We start from the raw sequence: 26130 nt of genomic DNA, 5'->3' as shown, positions 1-26130 counted from the left end.
CTGGTCTTAGTTAAATGTATGTTCTTTTTTAAATAAGCTGACTTCTCATATAAGATGTTCTCAAGTGCTGCACAGTTTACAGAAGCAGTGGTATATGGCAGGGATGTAAAATCCCGTTTAATTGGCTAACTGGTTAAACTTATTGTGTGAATAAGTAGGGGGCAGAAACCCCCCTGCTCCAGCTCCATGGGAGGCCCATCCATAGATGGGCTGCTCCAGTGCAGTCCCACTTGGGGTAGACCCAAGCACCCCGCAGACAGGGGCTGCTCTGGTATCCTGGATGGAGCAGCCTCTGTCCATGGTGAGCCAGGGCACCTTGCAGGTAGGGGCTGTTCCGGCATCCTGGTCAGAGCAACCCCTGTCTGCAGGATGCCCTGGCTCACCATGGACAGAGGCTGCTCCATCCAAGATACCAGAGCAGCCCCTAGCTGCAGGGCACTCAGGACTACCCCAGGTAGGGGCTGCACTAGAGCAGTCCATCCAGGGTGGGGCCCCATGGGGCTGGAGCAGCTCTAGCCCCACCAGTTAGCTTTAACCAGTAAGCCTCACTCATTAAAAGTTAACCTGTTAAATCTTCATAGTTGTAGTGTAAAGTGAAACTGGTAAACGAGGGACAGAGAATCTGGGATTTCAGTGAGTAGCCTGTGTCAGGGGCTGGCTATTACTGGGGAATTTTTCAAAGGGACTCAGGCAGTGGAATACATCTATTGCTGACCTGCAAGGTGAAGTTAGGACTGACAAAACCCAGAGAAGAGTGCTTGAGTGAATGAAAGCCTGGTGGTATCAGGGAGCTGATACCCAGCTACCACAAGAAATACTTCCTCACTCTGTAAGTAGGAGTTAACAAGGTGCCCATGGTTCCTTGAGAACCACCAGTCACACAGTGCATGCCAGGATTCCTGTTCTCCCCAGACTGTATTTTTATCTCAAAGCCAGGACTAGGGCTCTTAGTGCTATGGTAATATAAACAACGATGAAAGGTAAGGGTGATTGTAGGATGTGTTGCAGAAACCAGGCCCTAGATTTCAAGGTGCTTACCTAGTTCAGTGAACAGAGGCACCCAAAATCTTGAGGGGTCACACCTTATGTGTTATTCTGTTCTGTCTGGATTTTTATATCACACCCATCTCCATGGTAGCTGAGCGCCATGAGATGCACTTTACCTGCTTCTGTACCACGCTAACTACTTCACTCTGCATAGCATTTTAAAATCTCTGAAAACAGAAGATACTTAATAATGCTTTTAAAAGGACAGGGTAAAGATCTTCTCAGTAGCAGTTGTAGCACATGTCAATATTCTGAAATAAGCACCTTGAAAGTAGTGTCCCTTTAACAAAAGCTCCATCAACAAAGTTAACAAGTGCTGCAGCTCTGGTCTTGTCAGAATAAGGAAAATGCGATCTTGGTTTTGCACTTCAAATATTATCTAATTGGTAGGAGAGAAGCGAGTCTTTAGCACTGCACAGTGGCCTTGACACTTTCATGTCATGTAGGTTTTACATTAGCACCACTGGGTTGTGCAATACTGTAAATGAAATGAGATCCCACTCTGATGATCTGTGTGCAATTTCACTTAACTTTATTGGCAGACTAGAGTCTGGGTTTATCACCTGTACATTTCAAGTAATTTGAGGTTGTTATAAAGGGCCCAGGTTATCATCTTGTTTAGTGCTGAAAACCATGGGACCTATTAAAACATGACAGGTTTGATTCCCCATGCCTGGCACAAACACACACACACGATCATTAGCAGGAAGCACAGTAAACTAAAAACAGCTCTTTAAATTTATTTTGTAAAGGCTGATGTGAAATTCTGATTAGTAGAACTTTATGGCTTATTGACTCCGCTGACTGAGACCAGATAATATGAGAATTTCACAGAAAATGTGCCTTTTTTTTTTAACCAAAAGATAGAAAAGTGATGTGGATTTTTTTTTTTTTAGTTATAATACCCATTGCATCAAACATGGGGAAATACAGAATTTTAAAACAAATGCTATTCCCTTTGGATGCTGTTTAACTAATACCATCTGATGTTCGAGGCATAATATTCCAGTATCACTGTGGTTCTATAGTACTTCACCTCTTAGATAATTTGATTACTCTATTTCACTGGCATTGGTCACATTAATCAAATGTCTGAAAGTTTCTAGGCACATACAACTGCTACCTTGTTTGAAACATGCTGAAGATGCTCTACCCTAGTCCTTATATGGTACCTATCACCATAATATCAGAGTGCCTAACAAGAAAATAATCTCTGTAAAAAGATAGATGTCTAAATTCCTTTAACAAGTCTAAAACTAAACAAACAGATCTGTAACCCAGAATGATGGGATGCAGAATCCTGTTGGAAACCTATGACAGCAGGGGGACTTCCCTTGTCTGTGAGCACATCTTAACTGTATACCTCAAGTTACTGACACTCAATTTAACACTCCTTGAGTTAGCCTAGCTTGAGAGAGTGGTAGATGCAGACAAGAAGTGGAGGTGACTGTATACAAATGGCCAATCTTAATCTTTAAACATGCATACACATATCTATACATATATTACTTATTTTAGAGCCCCTGACTAATAGGGAAATGTGCAAGCTCATATTCCCCTGTCCAGTTTCCTATGCTTTTGGCAAAAGTGGCCCCAGCAGCACCAGGGGGCAGCACTGACTGCCTGAAAGACACAAGTGGAGGAAAAGGGAGAGGAATAGAGACAGTATTGTGAATCTCCGCCCAGGCCTCTCTCAGTAGGCGATGCAAACCCTCCAGCTCTCCCTTCTTCGGAAGAAGCAGAGAGAGAAAGCAGATTTCCCTCCTAGAAGTACTGACAAAGCTGTAAGGGGATTACAGGAATTTGGGCTGGGGACGGAAGCACAGCCTCACTGCTTGTTGGCTGGCACAGACCTCTCTAGCTGCATGCTACTCCACTGCATCAGTTTTTCATCTGATTTGCATGGCACAGGTGCTTATCCCCATGGCCCGGAACAGGACATTGGGATGAGAACAGTAGCAACACAGGTCAGAATGCTTCAAATCCCTTTACATGTTTGTGCTGCTACTAACATCAGAAGATGGGATTTATGCTACAAAAGTGAAGAAAGATTTTGCAGGGGAGGAAGGTTGGGTGATAATGCAGAAAGTAGCTATAGGAATATATAAATATTTTTAAAAGGTGACATTTAGAGAGAAAGTTCAGCCAAATCTTAACCCATGAAAAGTAATTCTGTAAGAGAATATCTAGGGCTTCTATGTGTTGCTGCTGATTTTCAGATCCCAGTTGTCCAATTTAAAGGTTTTTGACAGCTCTACAAACATAACCTTGATCTGAAAGTCAAGCTGGGTTATCTCTGGGACCTATCTCATAACCACCAATAATAATTCTTTAGCTGACATTCAGCTTATGATTCTATTCATACATGAAACAGAGTAGGCTCCAGCTCCCTCTCCCATAGCTACAATGGTTTATTAGGGCTAACAAAAACAAACTCTAGTAAGCAGCTAGAACGCTGAATGCATGCTGTGAGCAGACCTAAGAAATGCTCTATTTTACCAAGAACTTTTCAGACTATACAAGATTTCAATTACAATAGAGTTACTGAGCCTGATGAATACTAGTATGTAAGAACTAATAGAGGCTACTTGTAGCTCCCATCATTTTATTCTGGGTGCCCGAATACCCAAGCGTGTCTCTTGTCTGCTGGGAGTTTAGGGGGAAGAACAGTAACCAAACTTTCCTCCCAGCCTTGGATGCTTTGGACCAGAATTCTTATTAACTTAAACCTGTGCTTATGGCACATGGTAAACTGCATATTTGTACAGCTTTAATTACCTTTAATTGTTTATTTTACTAATCGGTTTACTTCACACTTAGTGGACCTGCCTACTTTACTGAAGGCAAAAAAGTGCAACAGCAGAGTGGAAGTCTGCCATGAGAAACAAATGAGGGAAGACAGAGTGTGACACACGTTTCCCCCTTCTTGATAAGGCTAGTAGAGAAACTGAAGTCTATTTGAGACATTTTTTATCTTATTCTTTTAATTCCCTTTATACTCTATAGCTTGACTTTATTCTCTATCACTACTCAACTTCACCATCTACCCTAGCCTATTGATCTCTTTGTGCAGCCTGGGATGGCTAATGGATGTGCAGACTAGCTCCCTGCTTCTGTGTCAGAGAGTACGTCTACACTAGCCCCCAGTTTGAACTAGGGAGGCTAATGAGGGTGACCGAAATTGCTAATGAAGCGCGGGATGTAAATATCCCACGCTTGATTAGCATATTCCCGGCCGGTCACCATTTTGGAAACTGACTAGCCCGAAGTAACTGCCCGCGTCTATACATGGTAGAGAACCGGGATTCCGAGATAAACCTCTTAGTTCGAATTAACTGTTAAACCTCATTCCACGAGGAGTAACAGTTAATTCAAACTAAGGGGTTTCTCTCGGAATCCCGCTTCTCTACCGCGTACAGACGCGGGCAGTTACTTCGGGCTAGTCAGTTTCCAAAATGGCGACTTGCCGGGAATATGCTAATCAAGCGCAGGATATTTAAATCCCGTGCTTCATTAGCAATTTCAGTCGTCCTCAGCCTCCCTAGTTCGAACTAGGGGGCTAGTGTAGACGCACCCTGAGAGATGATATCAGGATCTAGTTGACTTTAGGTCCCTGCACAACCCTTTATAGAACAATTATGGCTGTAAGAAGGAACAGAGTCTAGGAATATAAAAAGCCTGGTTGTATGTTCTGGGATCTGGTGTGTTCCAGATTACAAATGTTTAACTGGGAGGTGTTGTACCTGTGTCCAGCAAACATATAGACGGGGTCAAACTCTGAAATCAAGAAGGAGATGGAGGCAAGAGAGGAGACATGGCCTTTCAGAAACGTAGCACATTTTCAGAGCTCTGGGACCAACCACCCAGTAACAATCACCAAGATTCCACTGCGGGCAAAAGCAAAACACCCACACTCATTGGCCCTTTTACTAATCAGTGCTGTTAATTCTGAATTGTTTGTATGAAGAGGGACATCCCTTATTTTTTGGCTTACATTACTCCTAAACTACTGAATTACAAAAAAGTATTGGCTCACTTACTACAGAGTTACATCACAAATTCTGGACCCCGAAACTGAAGCTATAGAAACTTATATAATTTGAAAATCTTCCTTTCTCTCAAATTCCAAATATCCTGCACAAAGGCCCTGGCCAAATAACAAGTACATTCTAGAAAGGAAGTACAATGCCACACAGCTGGAAGCTCAAAGAAAGCAAACAGAAGATGCATAAATGTCCTTTATACAGTTTTATAAATGCCAGTGGTGCAGTGTTCCTTAAAGAACAACCCTGTTCATCAGCTTACTATTGCTCCATGCCCCCTTCTCTTGCAGGCAGAAGGCACTGCTTTTCTGCAACAAGCTCTGACAGTTTTTTCCTTGCTGCTTATTCAGGTGGAAACAGCTAGTCAAATTAAAAAAAAATTATAAAAGGAAATAAGTGGAGGATGAGGAGTTTCAGATATGAATATCTTACTTATTGAAGACTTTTTTCTCCAGCCGTGATCGAGAAGTGTTAGCCTCCTGTTTCAAGTCTATCAGATTTGGGTATTTCCTTTTCTTCCTTTTTTTCTTCCCTCCTTTTCCTTTTCCACTGTATCTGGAGGATCCAAGATCTACTCCAGTAGCTGCTTCAATCTCTCTCATGAATTCTGGATCTTGCCACTCTGTTTGAAGAGAAAAAACAAATGTTTTAAAGCTCATTTAAAGCTTGCAAGTTTCCAGTGGTATTAGGGCCTGTTCACAAGGAGGGCAGAACCAGGTTGCTGAAGGATTTTAGTATGAAAATGATGTTATATAGACTAATGGGTACAAGACGACTAGTCTACAGCACATCTCGGGAAAGAAATCCTGACCAAGATGTTTGGAGATACTTTCGAATATCAACTGCAACAGCCAGTACAGTTCTGTATGCAAGGCCAAAGTCCACTTCTTGTAAAAGAGCAAGAACAGAATTCCAGGGAATTCACTTAATATGGGAGAAGTAGCCTAAATGCTGAGATTATTATTAAAGTTAACAAGAAGCCGACAGTCTGACATCTGGAGTTTGTGTAAACTGAATTTTTAGAAAAATGAATTAAAAAAATAGGACCCAGGATATTTCACCTTAGGAGAAGAGTGGTTGTTATGACATGCAACAGCATTTCCATAGTCAGGAATTAAGATTGCTTCAAAATGTGTAGGAGGTAGCAGACACTAAGGAAAGGAATATGATCTTTTTCTATTCTACCAATTTGAGTCTTCTAAAATATCCCACCATTCTACATTTAAATTCTCTAAATCCAACTTTCTTCTTCCTACAATAAATAGCACTGCAGTCCGTTTAGAACTGTTAAAAATTTCTGTTGATAATTTTATTAATGCCTTAAAGTTTCAGGGTTGTAATAACCATTTATAGTACAGGTTGATCCTTTCTAGTTCCACACACACTCTGATCCAGCAACATCCATGGTCGGGCATGATTTTAGTTAGCCAGATGTCTACTAATCATGGGCATGGCCAGGCTTCCCACGGTCCCATAAAATTTATTTACAGCCACCAGTCCTGGCTCTCTGTGTACTGTGCTGTTATTTAGCTCTAATTTACCCCTAAATGTCTTCTAAGAGCCCAGTAAGCAATGGAAATATTAGTAATGCTGCTACATAATATTGACCTCCAGCGGTCTAGCAAATTCTCTGGTTCAGCACCAGTCAGGTTCCAAGCCAGACTAGAGAGGTTCAACCTATACTAATACTGAAGTGCAAAAATAGGAAAAAGGTCTGAGTAACTTAGGGTACGTCTAGACTACATGCCTCTGGCGACAGAGGCATGTAGATTAGACTACCAGGCATAGGAAAATGAAGCGGCGATTTAAATAATCGCTGCTTCATTTAAATTTATATGGCTGCCGCGCTGAGCCGATCAGCTGTTTGTTGGCTCAGCGCGGTAGTCTGGACGCGTGGGGGTCGACATCAAAGGCATTTGTCGACCTCCCAGGTATGCCGCATATCTGGGAGGTCGACAAATGCCTTTGATGTCGACTCCCGCGCGTCCAGACTACCGCGCTGAGCCAACAAACAGCTGATCGGCTCAGCGCGGCAGCCATATAAATTTAAATGAAGCAGCGATTATTTAAATCGCCGCTTCATTTTCTTATGCCTGGTAGTCTAATCCACATGCCTCTGTCACCAGAGGCATGTAGTCTAGACGTACCCTTAGATTATAAATAAACTCTGAGAGGATGGAACTGTCCTTACTTTCTGCTACACTGCCTAGCATAATGTCGCTCCTGTCCCTGATTGGGGCAACATATGTCACTGTAATATAAATTAGTAGGATTATGGTGCTGGTGCAGGAAAAAGGGAAATAGTCTACTTTTGAAGATAATTCAAATTTATAGGAACATTAATCTTAATAGAAAAATCAAGCTATGGATTGGAAAAAACCCAAGTGCAGATATAATTCTGAAAAGCAGGAGCCTGACTCAAGTGCCAGAAACCCAGAACTCCAGAGTCCTAGTTTTCACTCTGCCAATAAATTGTCAAGTAATCTTGGGCTTGTCACTTAACCTTTCTTGTTCAATATCTCCATCTGTGAATAAATAATAATAGCACAAGGTAGACACTGGGTATACTTACCATCTGTTCAGAGCTTTGAAAGAAAATAAAAGTTGCTTAATATTACTAATAAAGAACCCTATAATTTCATTTGTATATCTAAAATGGTCATGGACAGAAATATAGGTTGTGCTGTTTCAAGTTGGTCAGAGGCAACATATTCCCCATAGCCACATTAAAATAATATTGTTCAGGAGTATTATTAACACATCTATGCAAGGAAAGGATAGAGCTAACCTATGAATTTTATGCACAAAAAAATATCAGAAGAAGATTAAAATTATGCACAATGCCCCACTCCACCCTACTCCCCCAAGAAAGCAGAGCTGTGTAGGAACTGAGAAAGTGAAGCATATAGTGAGAAAATAGAACCCACACAATTGATAGATCAGAAGTCTTCACAGAGTTTATTTTTTGAAGTGAAGGAATACAGAGCAGCACAATTCAGATACAGGAACGATTAATCCAAGATTAAGGAAAACTGTCTAAACAGTTTATCTCTCAGTAATAAGAAGGCGTCACAGTTTAGGAACCCAGTGAATGGAGCAATTGTTTAAACACAACGAAAAAATGCCAGCATCCAGTAGAGATGAAATGAGCATTTGAGTAAAATGAAGGAGCAATTTAAAAGCCTTTGAGAAAAATCAATAGAATGCCAGGGAAGAGCAGTCTTTTTGAGCATTGATGGGCCCCTAAAGCTCTTCATACATTGTTACTGAGTTTAGCAGCAGGGAAAAGAAAATTACACAGTTTGCAAGGGTAGGCGGGAATCAATACTGTAGTTAGTAAAGAGATGCTATTTCACATCTGACTGGCCAGCGGCCTGCCTTCACCAGCTTGTCCTGATACCTGTTTGTTAACAAGTCACTAAGGGCTGAAAAACCAGATACTCTTCAGGGTTGACACAAAAAATAGGCACTTAATTTGCTCCTGTGTGCGAACTATTGGAAAAGGATGAACACTGCAGATTAGGGGGTCAGTGTAATCCCTCATGATTCATTGTTTCAGGGCCAAAGAGCTTAAAGCACCGTTTTGTGAACATATGGCTAGAATCTACTATTTTAAACTAAGTATTAAATTTAAAAAAGCAAGGCTTGATCATTACTAAAGATCTCAGTAGTGACCATACTGCCAAAACACACACTAGTCATTATTACGTGAACTATATTACTTTTTCATAATTGTTTTTGTTAATCACACGGGGATAAAATTAAACTACCTGCCAGTACAGCGAAGATGCCAGAAAACCAATGACCTGAGCTAGCTTAAAATATGTGATAAGTAGAGACTTCTTGAAAGTCCCATTACAAATTCACACACTCGGAATTAGAAGCAGCAAACATTAATTAAATCTATATATATTTAAATAAAAAGGACCAGATTAGTTCCCCCAGGAAATCTTTACATTCTGGCATGTATTAGAAATTACTAGCTAAAAAAACAAATTTTGTATTTAAGAGTAAAATAAAAAACAGTTTAATTTGGCACAGGAATAGATGCATTTATTACTTTAAAACAGTAAAGGCAGCTTTGTTATTTACTGTCATCTTTACAAATCTGCCACTCATTGCTTAAATGCCATGTTCTTTCAGCCTTACAAGCATAGCTAGCAAAGGGATAGGATTGGAGAAGGTGGAATAAATGTGTGCTACTCCCCTCTCTCCCACAAATGGTTGTATGGAACCAAAACACCCAACACTCTCAGCATTTTTGTGCAGTGAATGAAATATACTTTTGATCACGATTGAGCCTCATTTTGAATTGCATGGTTACTACTGTATGGAACTATGCCAACTATAAGAACAATGTACATATAATATCTGGTGGCTTATTTTAATCTCTAAACTACTACCTTGTGTTACGAACAAGTGCACACTCCTCACGGCTGCACTGACCTACTTGGTAATGTTGTTACAAGGCACTTGCAAGGAAGACATGACTTTTTAAACACTGGTTATGACAACACAGGATATCTTAACAATTGTAAAGTTCTTAGGTATGGAAAAAATAATGAACCAAATACTAAGACCAACGCGCATATATGCTTAATAATAGTTAAGATACAGACATTATAAACTTTAAATTAAATTAATGGAAGTTTTGGCTAGCAAACTAAGTGCCAGAGTTTCCAGACAGATAGAGAATGTTGGGGCAGAAGAGAGCTCAGTTTGACATATCAGCTTAAAAATGGCATTCAGTAGGGCAGCACAGTAATGTCAGAACTGGTGTGGGACTAAAGTGCACATCCTTCTGGGCCAGAGGTGAGAGTGTTACTAACAACACCACACTGATGCAATAATAGAAATAAGAATTCTGTCTAGCCTAGAGGAACGTCAATTTCACAGAAAAAAAATCAATAGTTTTCAGTCAGTGATTTTTTTTTTAACACAACAGAGCATTAGGGCTCGTCTACACTTGAACCACTACAGTTGTGCCACTGTTGCACTTTGGTATAAACACTACCTGTTCTGATGGGAGTAAGTCTCCTATTGGCATAGTTAATTTACCTTCTCAAGAGGTCAACAGAACAATTCTTCCACTGATCTATTGAGGAGTTAGGTTGGTTTAATATGTCACCCAAGAGCAGAGTTCCCTTTAAGGTAAGTGCTGGGGCAGCCACCCAGGAGAGATTCAGGTGCCGCCCTGCTGATTGGAAGAGTGCTCACAGCTGGCAACATGTGTTTCTATTGGTGGTGCACATCTGCACATGCTTTGGTGCACTAAAAATTTATTATGTACATAGATGGAAAAAATTAGAGGGAACATTGCTCAGGAGTGTGGATTTTTCAACACCTCTGTGCAATATAGTAGCTGGGTTGACTTACCTTTTGGGTGTAGGCTTGGCTTTAGGTTCTGTTTCTAATTTGAAACTACACTTTCTCTGTCTGTAGATTTTGCCAGAATAAAGGTAAGAAAAAAGGTCAAAACTATCTTGATTTTTTTTTTAAGAAATCACACTCTTGCTTTACATAAACCTGAGCTATTGGTTTATACTTAAATACCCATTTGTGCTAGGGTAGCAATTCTCGGATAATGGGTCATAATAGCTAACTATGGAATTTATGCTTTGCTTTGAAGAGAGATTTACAGGGGAAGATAATGGTTGAAAAATTGTGTTCCAGACTAGATTCAAATAAGATGCCAACATACCAGGAACAGATATGGATAAGGCACACCATCTTTTTACAGTTTCAGAAGTTTTATTTCTGGTAATACTGATCAGAAACAGAAGCATAACTATATTAAAGGTTAATTCCTTACAATCTCTCCTACAAGGAAGGATAAATAAAAATGTGAAGTCAGAGGGAAATACCAAATTTCTGCATTAAGGCAATGAAAACAGAATCAGTATTCATTGTAGTACAGGAGCCTTGATGTTATAGTGATATCTGCACTAAAGATGTTAAATAACGAGTAATTTACTAGTCGAGTAGTCGATGGAATTTCTATCGACTACTCGATAGGCATTTCTGGATTTCTCCTTTGAAATGTACAAAAGCCCTTGCTGGGGCTCTTGTACATTTCAAAGGAGGAATGCAGAACTCCATGTGCAGGCCCGGGCCAGTGAGAAGTCCCGCTGACTCCCGGCTCTACAAGGGATGCAGGCTCTGGTCTTTGATTAAGGGATCTGGAGTGAGAGAGGGGCTCTGAGCTGCTCTTGGGGCAGGCAGGTGGGATGTAGGAGGGGTTATAGGTTCAGGCTCTGGGATGGTATTTGGATGCTCAAGGGCTAGGGCAGGGGCCTGGAGGGCAGGAGAGAGTTCATGACTGGGGTAAGAGATTGGAATGTGGGCTCCATCTGGGCACTGCTTACCTCAGGTGGCTCCTGGTTGGTGGTGCAGTGGGGCTAAGGCAGGTTTCCCCTTGCCCTGGCCCACTCCCTAAAGCAGGCAGCAAACTCCATCCCAAGTCCTATTGTGCCCCCTCTCTGCTTTGTGGAGAAAGCATACAGATTGGGAGGGTGCATCTTGACATCAGCACCCTTCTTCTCCATCCCCTGCCCTGCCCAGCACGCAGAAGGCTCCAGAGGAGACAGCTCCAAGGTAAAGGGCAGGAGATGAGCAGCAGTGGGGAGAGGAGCAGGTGAAGTGCCCTCACTTGATAGCCTCTTGGCCAAAGCAGTCAGGATCACCTGTCAGGGCCTCCAAGATCACCTGTAGATCCAGATCTACTGGTTGGTGACCACTGGTCTAGGCCATCGTTAATCAGTTTGTAAACCAAGTTGAACCATGACTGGAGGCATCTCATGAGAAATCTGACCTGAGCTTTCACAAATGTGTCTGTGGCCATGTGCCCCAGAAGATGAAGGCAATGTCTGGTCAATATTTGAGGGCTAGTCTGCACTGTCCCTATGAGAGTGAAGAGACTGAGGAATCTGTTTTTTGTAAGTAGCACTCTCACTCATCTAATCTGTCAATTTTGGTACATTGATTTGTAGGCCCAAGCTTGAGAATAAATTCATAGCTGTAAGGGTAACCTGTTGATTTTTGTCGAGGGAGCATGCCCTGAGAAGACAATTGTCCAGGTAAGGTAAGGATAAATCATGATCTAGGTGGGCCACCACTATAGAAAGGACCTTGGAGAATACTTTGGGAGCCAAAAGGAAGTATTCTATATTGACAGGATGAAGTGAAAGTCTTAAATTTTTGAGCCTTGATGAATTCGTTCAGTGCTCTGAGATTTCGTATGGGTCTCCAACTTCCCTTTTTCTTGGGTAATAGGAAGTAGTGAATGTAAAAATCTTTCCTGAGTAGAACGTTGAGGTAGTGGTTTTATGGCTCTTACAAGGAAGAATGGTCTATCTCTGGTCATAATGGGTTCTTGTGAGAAGGGTCTCTGAAAAGAGATGGGGAAGGGACTTGTGGGAGGGAGAAATGAAGTGAAATGGATGGACTATCCATCATGAACAATCTCTAGCACCTATTTATCAGATACCATCTGTTCTCAGCTACTGTAGAACAGAGCAAGGCAACATCCACAGGGATGCGAAGGGTTAGCCAGAATCAGAAGTTGTTGAAGGGAATGGTCTGACAACACCTGGACAATCCCATTAAAACTGACATTTTGAGGTGGATGGTTGGGACCAAGTAGGTTGTGGGCCTGATGGTTTGCATTTTGAGAACCTAGACTTCTTCCTTTGTGGCTCGTAGAAGTGTTAGGTTGAGTAGTGTGCTGAGCGAGATTTGATTGATGGCTGAGGATAGTATTTTCTCTTCTGCCCAGATGTATAAATTCTTAGGGTATGTCCACACAGCAAAGCTATTTCGGAATAATGACTGTTATTCCAAAATAACTTTGAGTGCATTTACACAGCCAAATCGCTATTTCAAAATAATTTCGAAATAGCAGACAGCTTATTTTGAGCACCTGGTAATTTGTGGTGCGGAGTTTTAGCATGGTGAAAGAATACATTTTTCTCCCAAACAGACTGAGGTTTTCCAATCCCTATTGGGGGTGTGTGTGCATCCTCTGATGTTGTCAACCTCTGGAGGGTACCACAGGCACAATGATCTAATTAGGGGGTGGATGGAAGAAAAGAACTCCTGGGTCCTTTCCTGGGCACAGTATTTCTTATGAGACAGCTTAGCTTACACATTGGCTGGGCAGATGCAGGTGTCTTACATACAGTTTTGACTGGGTCCAAGAGACCCTTGTGGTAGGGAGAGGGACTCTGGATGAGGAAAAGGAGTGCAGAACGTCCAGCATCTTATGAAGTGACTTGGCCACATCCTTAGTGGTAACAGCAGTGTGTCTGCCACTCTCTGAGCAAGGTCTTGAAAAAGTTTAGTCTAATGATGGTAGAGGAGACACCAATGCCTCATTTGGTGAGGAAGATGAGATGTTAGTCTGAATGTTGACTTTCTGTTCCTCTCTCCTCTCTTCAAGAGGTTCTGGATACAGAGGCAGAGAAAGTGTGCCTCAGAAGTTCCTGGTGCTGAAGGGAGTGATGGATGACTATCTCCTCCTGCTCATTATCTGACTTCCTACAGGAGACTGAAAGTGCATGGCATGAATGCCAAAGGGGAACATGGAGCTGCAGGAAAACTTGGTACCAGGACCTCAATATCGAGTAGCAGAGACTTAGGTATGTGGGGCACTGTGAAGTCTTTTGAGTATCTGAAGTCTTGTGGTGCCATAAGTACCAGTATCAGTGCTAGGACAGCTGTACCAATGGAGTTGGTGATGTAGTTTGGGTTAAGTGAACAGACAGTGTTTGGGATACATTGACATTGTCTGAACTGATGGAATCTTCCAAAAGGTATGATCTGTGTCACTCCAAGTACCAGTGTTTCATTGCCTGTGCCCATTGGGTCCTTAGCCAACTCAACATGCTTCATGGGGAAAGTACCATGAGAATACTGGGTACTGCGTTTGGACAGCTTCTGTTCCTTCAATAACAATGATACTTAAGTCAGTGATCTTTTTTGGCTAGCTTGGGGTTTCCTCTGGGGACTCCTTATTAAGAAATCTTGTGTGAATGGCTTGCTGCCATCTTCTTAGGTTCACTTTCCTTGGATATGAAGGGCTGTGATGAATCTTGATGAAGGTCTGAAGGCAGTACTTCCATTTGAAGGCATTTAAACCTCAGCTCTCTGTCTTTTTGGAACAACTGTTTCAATTGTTACATAAACCTCACTTCCAGGAACATGATTTTCCAGGAGGCAATGGACACAGTCAGAAAGTTCACCCATCACTTCTCTTAGTTGAGACATCTCTTAAAGCCAGATGAACTGGTCATACCCTGTCCCAACATAATCTCTGGACAAGGGAAGAGGAAAAGGGGCATACACATTTCATTTAAAACAAAAATTTAAAGGAAAGAAATTCCAAGGAAACTAAGTGTCAGAAAAGAAATGATTAACAAGTATTTGGAGAGTTAACAATTTGATAAATGGACCGCTAAATACTCTGCCTCTAGCCAGAGGTGGTAGAGAAGCAATTGAAGAGGGTTTGTCCATGCAACGCTGATTAGCCTTATGGGAGAGCACAAGGATGGGGACTGCTCAAATGTGGGCTGAATGGGCACTGCTACCAAAGTTCTCTAATCAGCAGTGCAGGGACACAAACACACTACAGTGGAGCACCCATAAGGACACTACTTGAAGAAGTGATCAATTATTTTTAGGTGCCCTATTTGTGATGCTCTCCAGGGATCTGATTTTTAGGTGGCAGGTGCTCAGCACTTTCGGTTTCAAGTTGGGCTACCAAAAATACCAATTGCTTTGGATAATATTGGTTCAATATTTTTATTACTCAAAGAACTGCAATAACCCAAACTTTACCTTTAACCTTGTTTTCTAGAAGCAGTTCAGTATTAGTCAGCTAACACAATGGCCTGATAACAGGTCAGTTGTTCAGTGAATTATGGCCACACTGATCATATCACAGTAATGCCTGTTGATCTATCTTAATGTTGCATAGTTTACTTGCAAATCCTTGTGAGTTTCAGTATCAAGATATGACTGCAAAGCAAGAATACTTCAGTGAAAAGATATAGTATAAAAGCACCCTCAATATCTATGCCTATGTTCAGAGTGATCCTCTCAGCTCCCTCACTTTATGTTTCCAGTCAATCTCACACACAAACCTGGCTGTTCTGCCTGCTTCTCAAACCTCTTCTTTTCTTCTCTGACTCTGTCCTCTGGATTAATAGGATTGCCGGAGTCATCCCGAGGGATTATCTTCCCATGGAAAGGGCACTTCAGGAAGAAAAAAAATGACACTTTTGAGTTACAGAAAAAACATTTCCATATAATCCCATGTTTCTAGTTGTCAGTTATTAGAATTAAATTACACGCTTGGTACCAGTATGTTGGACCAGATTATTAGCACCTCTTATGAGGTGTAGAGAGCCCTCAATTACTGCTGAAACCTTAAATAGACTTCTGTGGAAGTTAAAGACACTCAGGGACTCACAGGGCAGGCAGGAGACCTGGCTCCTACTACATTTAAACTGCAGACCTGCAGCAGGGGTAGGTCCTGGATCTGGTGCAAGCTGGGGCTGAGCGCCTTTCCCTATTGACTAATCATATAGTTGATAAAAACCATCCATTAGCTGCCTGCCCACCCGGCTCTTACTACATTTAAAATGCAGAGCCACAGCGGGGTAGCTCCCAGACCCAGCGCGAGCCGGGCCTGGGCCGGGCTTGTTCTGACCTGGCTCGTACCAGGTCCAGCAGGCCCGGTCCGTAGGGGTCAGAGCAGGCCTGCCTGGGCAGAGCCTGGGCCTGCCGTGGGCAGAGGCTGCTTCGCTGCAGCCTTCCCGCCCCCACCCCTGCACACGCTGCTGCCTCTAATAGGCAGGCAGCACCATGGAGACAGTGTTGGTGAAAACTGGCATTTAATTTGGTTCCCCCCAGCACCAGCTTCTGCTTCCGATACAGAGGCAGCAAATAGGAGGGGATATGTCAGTAGTCAACTCAACTACCTGGTAAGCCTAGTCTTACTGGGAAGTTGATTAGTCGGCTACTTGCTTACATCTGTGTCACAGGATTGAGCCCTTAATGAAGTGAACTTCCAGTAAAATGGCTTTAAATAACATGTCATTTAACAGTGGGAATGCTGCCCTATCACCTCTGGAACCAGGGTTTTAATTCTGTGTTAGTATTTTTAAAGATAAACCCTTTAACATGCAGGTATTCCATTTTAAGTATTTTGATCCATTCGAATAAGAAATGTCATATTCAACAAAATGTTTAATTTTAAGGAAACTGTGCAAATGTGTCCAATAATTCATTAAAAAAAATAAGGTAACTTTTTCTGGAACAAAGATATGGAAATCTTGTATTAAATATTTGATTTTTAAATGAGGTACCCCATAAATAAAAATACTTCCTTCAATTGTTAGATACTAGTTTGTGATTTGTGACAGTGGACCGAGGGACATTCATCATAAATGAAGTCATACTGTAGCAACACTGTGGGCAAAAGCAGATGCAGCAATACAAAATGCATGCCAAAGATTATTTCAAAACACTTTTTACAATTTTCTCTTACAAAGACATGCTTCCCACCTGCAAGATCAATTTGTCTGGCTAAACTAACCAAGTGGAGATTTCATTTAACAAGAATTTTCATTCCCTTTAGCCTTGTTTACAATGAGATGTAAACTCTTGAACAAATCTTTTGATGTGACCTTTCTATGTATGGCATATTCCAGAAATTAAGATATTAGGTGCTCACCTTAAACCTATCCTGTCTTTCACATAGTTTCCCATCAGACAATAATGCTCGACATTTATGTTTCACTGGTTCAAACTTGCCAGAAAAAGTTATGCATCTACTTTTTAACATATCAGCTACTTCCTTGTTTTCCACCTCTTCCTCCAATTCATTGGGTGCCCAAAATCGATGTTGAGAAGAAAATCTAGCAAAACAAAGAACACAGATACCTTTTGGACAATTTTGAACATAAACCAAGTTCTGTACTTACTATTAACCTCTATAGTCTCACCGGAGTCAGCTGGCTTAGAACTCAGCTCAGCAGGTAAAACAGTAGTTAAAAACATGCACATAAATCTTTAACAACACTTTCTTTCAGGAAACAAAACGGCTTCGTACTAGATGGCAAGAATGGTAGGACAAAACTCAATAAGGACAAATGCAAAGTAGTTAAGAAGAAATAATGCAGAAAAGGATCTAGTTGTCATAGGGGACCACAAGCTATACATGAGTTAACAATGTAGCACTAAGTACATTAAAGTATCTAAAAGGTTACAAGAAGGGGGGAGAAAAATTATTCTCCTTACCTCTGATAAGAGAAGCAGCAATGGGCTTGAATTGCAGCAAGGGAGGTTTAAGCTGGATACTAGGAAAAAACTTCTTAACTGTCAGGGTGATTAACCACTGGAATATATTGCCTAGGGAGGCTGTGGAATCTCCATCATTGGAGATTTTTAAGAGCAGGTTAGACAAACACCTGTCAGGTATGGTCTATATCAGGGATGGGGAACCTACTACCCAGGGGGCTGGATGTGGCCCCTGGCTTGCATGGATCCTACCTGCAAGGATCCGAGCATTGGGGAGCCAGTGCTGGTGCTCCAGTCCTCCGCCGCCTCTCCTCAGGACAGGAACAGACAAAATCTACTAGCCTGGTCTGCTGTGGGAGGGGAATGTGGGGAGTGTCTTCCCCTTCTCAGATGGGGGCCATATCAGTGAGGATTTGTTTTGTTTTTTCCCCCCTTTTGTTTCTCACTTGTGTGGGGCCCCTGACTGATTCTTCTGTGGGTCAGTGGCCCATGACCCAAAAAAGGTTCCCCACCAAGGTCCCCTCTAAGGTGTGTGCCTGCGTGGGCGCACACCAAAAATTTCAGCCCTGCCCACCTCCTCAGTAGAACCATGCAACTGTGGCCACAGCAGTTCCCTGGGGAAGGGTCTTATGGCTGGTGGCTGCCTCGCCCCAGAAACATCTGGGCAGCCACCACATGGCAGCCAGAAGCTGGAGCCTGGACTAAAAATAGCACTGCGACCCCAGCGGCAGTCCCGGCATCAGCAGCTGCTCTCGGGGGCACGGTACTAAAAATAGTACCACAGTCCCGGCTTCAGCCACCCAGCACATCACCTTGCCATTGGAAGCAGCTGGAGCCATGGCTGCATGGCGGTTGCCAGGGCCCAGACAGTCGTACTAAAAATAGTACCGCAGTCCTGGACCCAGCAGCTGCCATGCAGCCATGGCCCCAGCTGCTCCCTTGGGCTGGGCTGCATAGCGGGTGGCCATGCCGTGTTCTGGGAGTGCTGCCGGGACCATGGTGCAGCTGCTCCTGGGCCAGGGTGGAAGTGCTAAAAATGTGCAGCCATCACATGGCCCAGGTGGAGCAAGGGAATCCTGGGCTGCAGAGGCCCTGGTAGAGAGAGTCCTGGCGGCAGTGGAGGGTCAGTGTGGCATGGGTGATGCTCCGGCAGCTGGGGCCACATGACGAGGGTGGGTGGGTGGAAAAATAGCCCATGCGCTACAGCTAGAACTGGGCCACGGTGAGGCTGTGCATCCTGTGCAAATGACGTCAATATTGGTGCGCAAGACAAAACTAATTCTGCTAACAGATGGAAAATTCTAGAGGGAACACTGTTCTTCACCCCTGGAGTAGATGGTGCTTGGTCCTGCCATGAGTGGAGGAGACTGGATTTGATGACCTCTCAAAGTTCTTTCCAGTTCTATGAATCTATAGTAGTAGGTTGTTAAAATTTTCCTTCCTTGTACACAGATATATTAATGAATTATAGCCATCAAGGGTACAACAACTGCTATATTGAAGACATTCTTTAAAATGTTGTTTAAGACTGACAGGTGTCCATTTCCAAATAAATGGTCTTCCCCCAATTTCTCGTTTAAGATTACCACATTACATCCAATGGTGGATTAACCACTTGGCCAATGGGGTCGGTGACCAGGGGGCCCGGCCAATTCAGGTGCTCCTTTGCAGAAGTGTTAAACAGGCACAGGAAACCCCTACATCCAATCCCATTTCCCTAATAGACACACTGGGGGGAGCAAAAGGAGGGAGACTGCAGTAGAAAGAGGGTCCACTTCCTCTGTCTCAAGGCCTCTCACACCATCGTAGTTTCAGCTGCCTGGTTTTAGAAGTCAAAGTTGGCCAAAAACTGCTTAAAATAAATAGTGCCATAATCAACACTATCCTTATTTTGATAACTACTGTACATCCCATGAGGCAAGACTAATAGTTAAGTTATCATCCAGTGTATGCTCTTATGTATGTTTGTTTTTCTCTTTTAATAACAGCAAAGGAGCAGGGGCAGGAGGTAGACCAGGGAATGGAGCCAACAATTGTCTGCATCTTGTAGCAATTTTTCTTCTAGGTTCTATTGCTTCTTCTTATGTCTTCTTTTGGCACTGCTCACAAGTTATTACAGGATTTTCTTCAGGAAATTAGAAGTAATACATTGAAAATGTATTTTTAAACTGGAGAGATCTCATGAAAAATATAGCCATTTTATAAAAAGCAGAACCATTTCCAGTCCCCAGTCCCTCCCCCCAAAGAAATCTGACAACAAATCTTCCCCCCAAACACCTTCATTTTCCTGAAGGAAAGGCAGTAAATGCCTATTACTTGAGGAGGAGTGGGTAACCTATCTACTAAAAGATTTAGTAGTCTCAAAAATACAAAATATTAGAAAGCATAGGAAAAAGAATGTTAAGGAAATGTCTTCAAAAGACAAAAATGTGCAGTGAAATGATCCCAAAGAACCTTTAATCTGCTCCCAACTCTTAGGGCAAGTGAAATTAAAATTAGGTACAACATTTCTAGGCCAAAAACTATTTTAGAGTTGTGATGAAACCCAATTTTAAAATTTTCCTATTTTATAAATTCATAATAAGAGCTGCTTTATCTGTTTCAGAAACATTACATCCTGGCATCTAACAGTGGGATTAGTTTAACTGTAGCAAAATTAGGGGGATGAATCCACATCAGTTTTGTAATGCAAGACTAGCTTCAACAGTTACAGTAGTAAGACTAGTGGATCTTGTCATTTACAATGACAATAATATCTTTATATTCTTACTGTTAAAATACCATTACAAGAAAAGATGCTTTATAATATATAAGTAAAATATTTTAGTAAAACTTTTAGTCCCTATAATAATGGGGGATTTTAATTACCCCCATATTGACTGGATACATATTACCCCCATATTGACTGGATACATGTCACCTCAGGAAGAGAAGCAGAGATAAAATTTCTCAATGGCTTAAATGACTGCTTATTGGAGCAGCTAGTGCAGGAACCCACAAGGGGAGAGGCAATTCTCGATTTAGTCCTGAGTGGAGTGCAGGATCAGGTCCAGGATATAACCGTTACAGGACCGCTTGGGAATAATGACCATAATATAATAACATTCAACATTCAACATTCCTGTGGTGGGAAGAACACCTCAGCAGTCCAGCACCCTGGCATTTAATTTCAAAAAGGGGAATTACACAAAAATGAGGAGGTTAGTTAAACAGAAATTAAAAGGCACAGTGTCTAGAGCCAAATCCCTGAAAGCTGCATGGAAACTTTTTAAAGACACCATAATAGAGGCCCAACTTAAATGTATACCCCAAATTAAAAAACATAGCAAGAGACCTAAAAAAAGAGTCACCGTGGCTTAACCACCATGTAAAAGAAGCAGTGAGGGACAAAAAGGTATCTTTTAAGAAGTGGAAGTCCAATCCTAGTGAGATAAATAGAAAGGAACATAAACACTGTCAAATCAAGGGTAAAAATGTAATAAGAAAAGCAAAAAAAGATTTTGAGGAACAGCTAGCCAAAAACTCAAAAAGAAATAACAAAATGTTTTTTAAGTACATTAGAAGCAGGAAGCCTGCTAAAAAACCTGTGGGTCCCCTAGATGATCGAGCTATGAAAGGAGCAATCAAGGATGATAAAGCCATTGCGGAGAAACTAAATGATTTCTTTGCTTCAGTCTTCACGGCTGAGGACGTTGGGGAGATCCCGAATCTGCACCGTCCTTTGTGGGTGATGAATCTGAGGAACTGTCCCGGATTGAAGTGTCATTAGAGGAGGTGTTGGAACAAATGCAAAAACTTAATGTTAACAAATCTCCAGGACTGGATGGCATTCATCCAAGGGTTCTAAAAGAACTCAAATGGGAAATTGCTGAGCTATTATCTGTGGTTTGTAACCTATCCTTTAAATCGGCTTCCGTACCTAATGACGGGAAGGTAGCCAACGTGACACCAATATTTAAAAAGGGCTCTAGAGGCGATCCTGGCAATTACAGACTGGTAAGTCTAACTTCAGTACCGGGCAAATGAGTCAAAACAATAGTAAAGAATAAAATTGTGAAGCGTGTAGAAGGACATAATTTGTTGGACAAAAGTCAACATGGTTTCTGTAAAGGGAAATCCTGTCTTACTAATCTGTTAGAGTTCTTTGAAGGGGTTAACAAACATGTGGACAAGGGGAAATCCAGTAGATATAGCTGGATTTTCAGAAAGCCTTTGACAAGGTCCCTCACCAAAGACTCTTGTATAAATTACATGGCCATGGGATAAGAGGGAAGGTCCTTTCTTGGATTGAGAACTGGTTAAAAGACAGGAAACAAAGGGTAGGAATAAATGGTAAATTTTCAGATTGGAGAGGGGTAACTAGTGGTGTCCCCAAAGGGTCAGTCCTGGGACCAATCCTTTTCAACTTATTCATAAATGATCTGGAGAAAGGGGTAAGCAGTGAGGTAGTAAAGTTTGCAGATGATACCAAACTGTTTAGGATAGTCAAGACAGAAGCAGACTGTGAGGGACTCCAAGAAGATCTCACCAAACTGAGTGACTGGGCAACAAAATGGCAAATGAAATTTAATGTGGATAAGTGTAAAGTAATGCACATCGGGAAAAATAACCCCAACTATACGTACAGTATGATGGTGGCAAATTTGGCTACAACAAATCAGGAAAGAGATCTGGGAGTTATCGTGGACAGTGTGCAGCGGTGGTCAAAAAGGCAAATAGGATGCTTGGTCCTGCCTTGAGGGCGGGAGGCTGGACTCGATGACCTCTCGAGGTCCCTTCCAGTCCTATTATTCTATGATTCTATGATGATTAGGAAAGAGATAGAAAATAAGACCCAGAATATCTTACTGCCCCTGTATAAAACTATGGTACGCCCACATCTTGAATACTGTGTACAGATGTGGTCTCCTCACCTCAAAAAGATATTTTGGCCTTGGAAAGGGTTCAGAAAAGGGCAACTAAAATGATTAGGGGTTTGGAACGAGTCCCATATGAGGAGAGGTTAACTACTCCCTGGGAGTGGTTTCCCAATTCATTATGCACCCATCTTATAGCCAGTCCCTCTATACTGTATTTCCCTAGCTTGTTTGAGAGAAGGTCACACAAGACAGTATCAAAAGTCTTTAGTAAGACTTAGTAATATATCCCTATAAAAATTACTCTCAAATAGTCTTATTAACACGTTATAGTGTGAAACACGTGAAAGTTTAAGATTTTCTATATCCGATTTTAAAAATGACAAATCTGTATAAATGCTGCATATATTTCCTTCTTTATTTTTCAACACATCTTGTGAGGTATTTATTTCTATCACAGATAAAATTAAAGGAACTGTTAATGTCTACTCTCATTTTTCAGTAAGTATATTCTACCCAGGTGTCAAGAGTATCATGTGTGTGCAGTTGGTTAAATCATCATTGGTTAGATTGGAATATCTGTAGTTATTGACTATAAGGTTTAGAAGTATACCTTCTCTTTTATTGGGAAGCATAAAAATAAAACAGTATAGGTTCTAGGCAGGCAGGCAGTGAAATATGCTTTTGATTTCACTTATGACTTGAATACCTCATTTGCAATGTATAATAAAGCCTTTCTGATACTTGGGCAGTATCACAGACAAATACATCTTAAGACTTCACTGAAAAGCGTTACCATTTTATAGACTTTAAAGAACTGACCTCATAGGACCGGACAGACTTGAGAGTCAGTGTGTTAAAGCATCATGCTTTCATCAAATTTCACTTCCTAAAGTGACTCCTCATTGCCTCTCAATAACACAAAGTCTGTGCAGGGTTTTACATTATTTGGGGGCACAAAAACATTGCCACACCTGTTGCTATTTTCTGCAACTGTTACCTCAGTGACCTAACTCAAATTGGGTGAATCATAACAAAGCAATGAAAAATCAATTACCATTTGAGTTTCTGTCCAAGAAGGCATTAGAAACTGATGCGTTAGAGAAGAACAGTAGAACATGCAGTTTTCTGTTCTTCTGGAAAGTGAAGTATGAAAGAGAAAATGTTTAACACCATCATCTGTAATGAAAGGCAGAACAAAAGACCCTATGGCCAGGAACATTTGTGCAGAAATGTGGAAAAGCTGATGAAGATATTCCCTGAGATTTCATGCTGCAGGAGCATTTATGGTTTGTTAGTACAACATTATTACTAAAGATAGTCACACAAAGCTAATTGTGATTAAGCTATTTTGCTTTAGTAAGAAAACACTCAAAATAATATAAACGAGGCCATGAGAATTTATCTTTTTGATTAGCCACACATACAGATACTTCCAATCTTTTACAGGCCCTACACTTTCGTGGTGCTTCAATGCCAATTTCTTCAGCAGATATTGATACTTTCTTTAGTAGAGAAATGGAAATCTCCTGCCTATTTGGAGGCAGCAGATGCATACCCATGACTGACAATGTGAGAAAAAAATGGAAGGGCTTTGAATGCCAAGTTATTAATAATAATGCCAGGGCTATGAATGGGCTTTAAAATTGTCATTTAAAAACAAATGTCTGAGGTGCAGATATAAATTGCCCTAGTGTTGCTTGTGCTGCCATAAAGCTGGCACCAGTTTGTGCACAAGAAAGCACAGCACTTTCCTAAACAAGGAAGAACAATGGTTATATTGTTAAAGGCACTGAGCTGGGGCTCAGGGATCTGTGTGCAGTTTTCAGTTCTGCCACAAATTTCTTGAGTGACTATGGGCAAATGACTTTGCCTCTGTTCTCCATCTTTAAAAATGGGAATAATAATCCTTCCTTTCATCTACATCCATCTTATTTAGATTGCACACTCTTCAAGGCAGGGTCTGTCTCATACTGTGTTGTACTAGGTGAATTAGGTGCCACCATCATGCAGATATGCTTTGAAATACTCAGATATTTAATTCAAATAATATAATCTCAAAATACATATAATTGTAAGTTGGTATTATCAAGAAAGTTTATGGATCACTTATTTCAAAGGAAAGGAAAAAATAATTATCAAAAGCCATAGCATTCATCCCCTGCACAACCTCTTAGCCTAAACTATTATTTTTGTTTCTTAAAATCAAAATCAAAGTATATTTACTTGAGAATCTTGCCAGCAGTTGGCTGGTCCTGTCCCCAGTAGTAAAGATCTAATCCAAAGGGTATTACAGGAGCTTTAGCTCTTTCTTCTTCTAGTTTTCCTGCCTCACTGTCAGGCTTTCCTGAAGCTGCTGGCTCAGGATTTGCACTGGAGAAAGATAATAAAATGTCAATAGAGAACAATAATGATCACAACTATTTCTCTGCTTTTGCTAACCTTTTGCACCAACAACTCATGTTATCCAATATCCACTAGGACTTCTACTGTCTAAATTACTTGGTTTGTTCTTTAGGATATAGACTGTGATGCTGTCATATAAGCAAAGCACAATATATATTAAGCTTATCTGAACACTCAGCTCATGCTTCTTAAATTTTTTTCCAGTCTTGTGGGACCCTAAAAGTCTATATGTGATGCAATAATGGATCATAAATGATGTAGTACAACTGAAGCCACAGTGAGGGCGATGTTGCAAACCTAATTCAGAACTGTCTTGCTTCTTTAGATTTATGTCCATGTTTGTCTTGTCATTACATAGATTGCAACCTCCTTGTTTTCTGTTCATAGCATTCCATCTCCCAGATTTGCATAGGAATTTTTGGCACCACCACCAATTCAGCCTTTCCCTAAGCAGAATTTTTGTGTTGCAGAAGTACAAATGTGTATAAAGAAGAGGCAGGTGAGGTTGTCAGTTGTATGAAAACACAATACTTCTAAGTATATTAATAGAGAGGCTTGTACCAGGTATCATTAGAAAGTAAAGGAAAAATGATCCACTATTTGACTAGAGAAGGCCACAATACTAGTTATGTAATGTTAGATGACAATTCACTAAATGCAAACAATGAAGTTGCAGAAGTCTAAGCACTTCAGTAGCCTAAATTATGATGGCTCTAGTAACTTACATTATTAAAACACACACACACTAAAATTTAGATTTCTAAGTTGAAAAAATACTAAAGTTTGTTATTCGCATAGATTAAACCCTGGAGAAAACTAATAAAGTACAGCACTTTGCCTTTGCAAGATAGAACTTCAGCTTCTGCTAATTTTTTTCATTTTGGAAGATTTCAGTCTATTACCAGGTTACTCTGGTCACAAGTAATAGTAGGGTCCACCCTCACAAATCTGCAACCATGGCATCTCAGCAGTAAAACCCCAGAGTTTTGAAAGCCAGAGTTACAGACTGACTGTTCAACCATACACCTCCTTTGGAACTGGATGTAAGCAATCAGGCAGCAACAGAAACAATAAATACATACATACATACAAGCAAATGTAGTGTAGTAATGTGTTAAACTACCAAAAATAAAGGAAAAACTTAAAAATAAAGATTTGACAGGGTAAGAAAACTGTTTCTGTGCCCTGTTTCGTTTAAATTAAGATGGTTTAAAAACAATTTATTTTTTGCATAATAAAGTTTCAAAGTTATAAAATCAATGTTCAGTTGCAAAAACTTTTGAAAGAACTATAATGTTTTGTTCATAGTTATTAACAACCTCTATTTGCAATGTATTTGTAATTTTGAAAGACGTGTAATTCATAGCCAGGACTGAAATTTCAGCAAGCTCTGACTTGGATTTACAAAAGATAGTTATTTGAAATCAGAACGAGTGGCCTCAAAAGCTGGCATTTATAACATAGTAAATCCATAGGAA

General features: G+C 41.1%; 1 protein-coding gene across 6 annotated transcripts in view; it reads right to left on the bottom strand.

The window, feature by feature from the left end:
• The window catches only part of UVSSA (UV stimulated scaffold protein A), a 91232-nt gene that overhangs the window by 6258 nt on the left and 58844 nt on the right, over positions 1-26130 (bottom strand). For all 6 annotated transcript variants that reach the window (XM_075930914.2, XM_075930915.2, XM_075930917.2 and 3 more), the window contains 4 exons: positions 24473-24619; positions 16825-17008; positions 15230-15341; positions 5523-5712 (listed from right to left, as the gene is read on the bottom strand). In XM_075930914.2, the coding sequence (XP_075787029.2) occupies positions 5523-5712; positions 15230-15341; positions 16825-17008; positions 24473-24619 (633 nt within the window). The remainder of the gene's footprint in view (positions 1-5522; positions 5713-15229; positions 15342-16824; positions 17009-24472; positions 24620-26130) is intronic.

This window comes from Pelodiscus sinensis, chromosome 4, assembly GCF_052426305.1.
Source record: "Pelodiscus sinensis isolate ZL-2025 chromosome 4, ASM5242630v1, whole genome shotgun sequence".
Lineage (NCBI taxonomy): Eukaryota > Metazoa > Chordata > Testudines > Trionychidae > Pelodiscus > Pelodiscus sinensis.
Note: the sequence above shows the minus strand (reverse complement) of the source record. Positions and strands in the feature narration are given on the sequence as shown.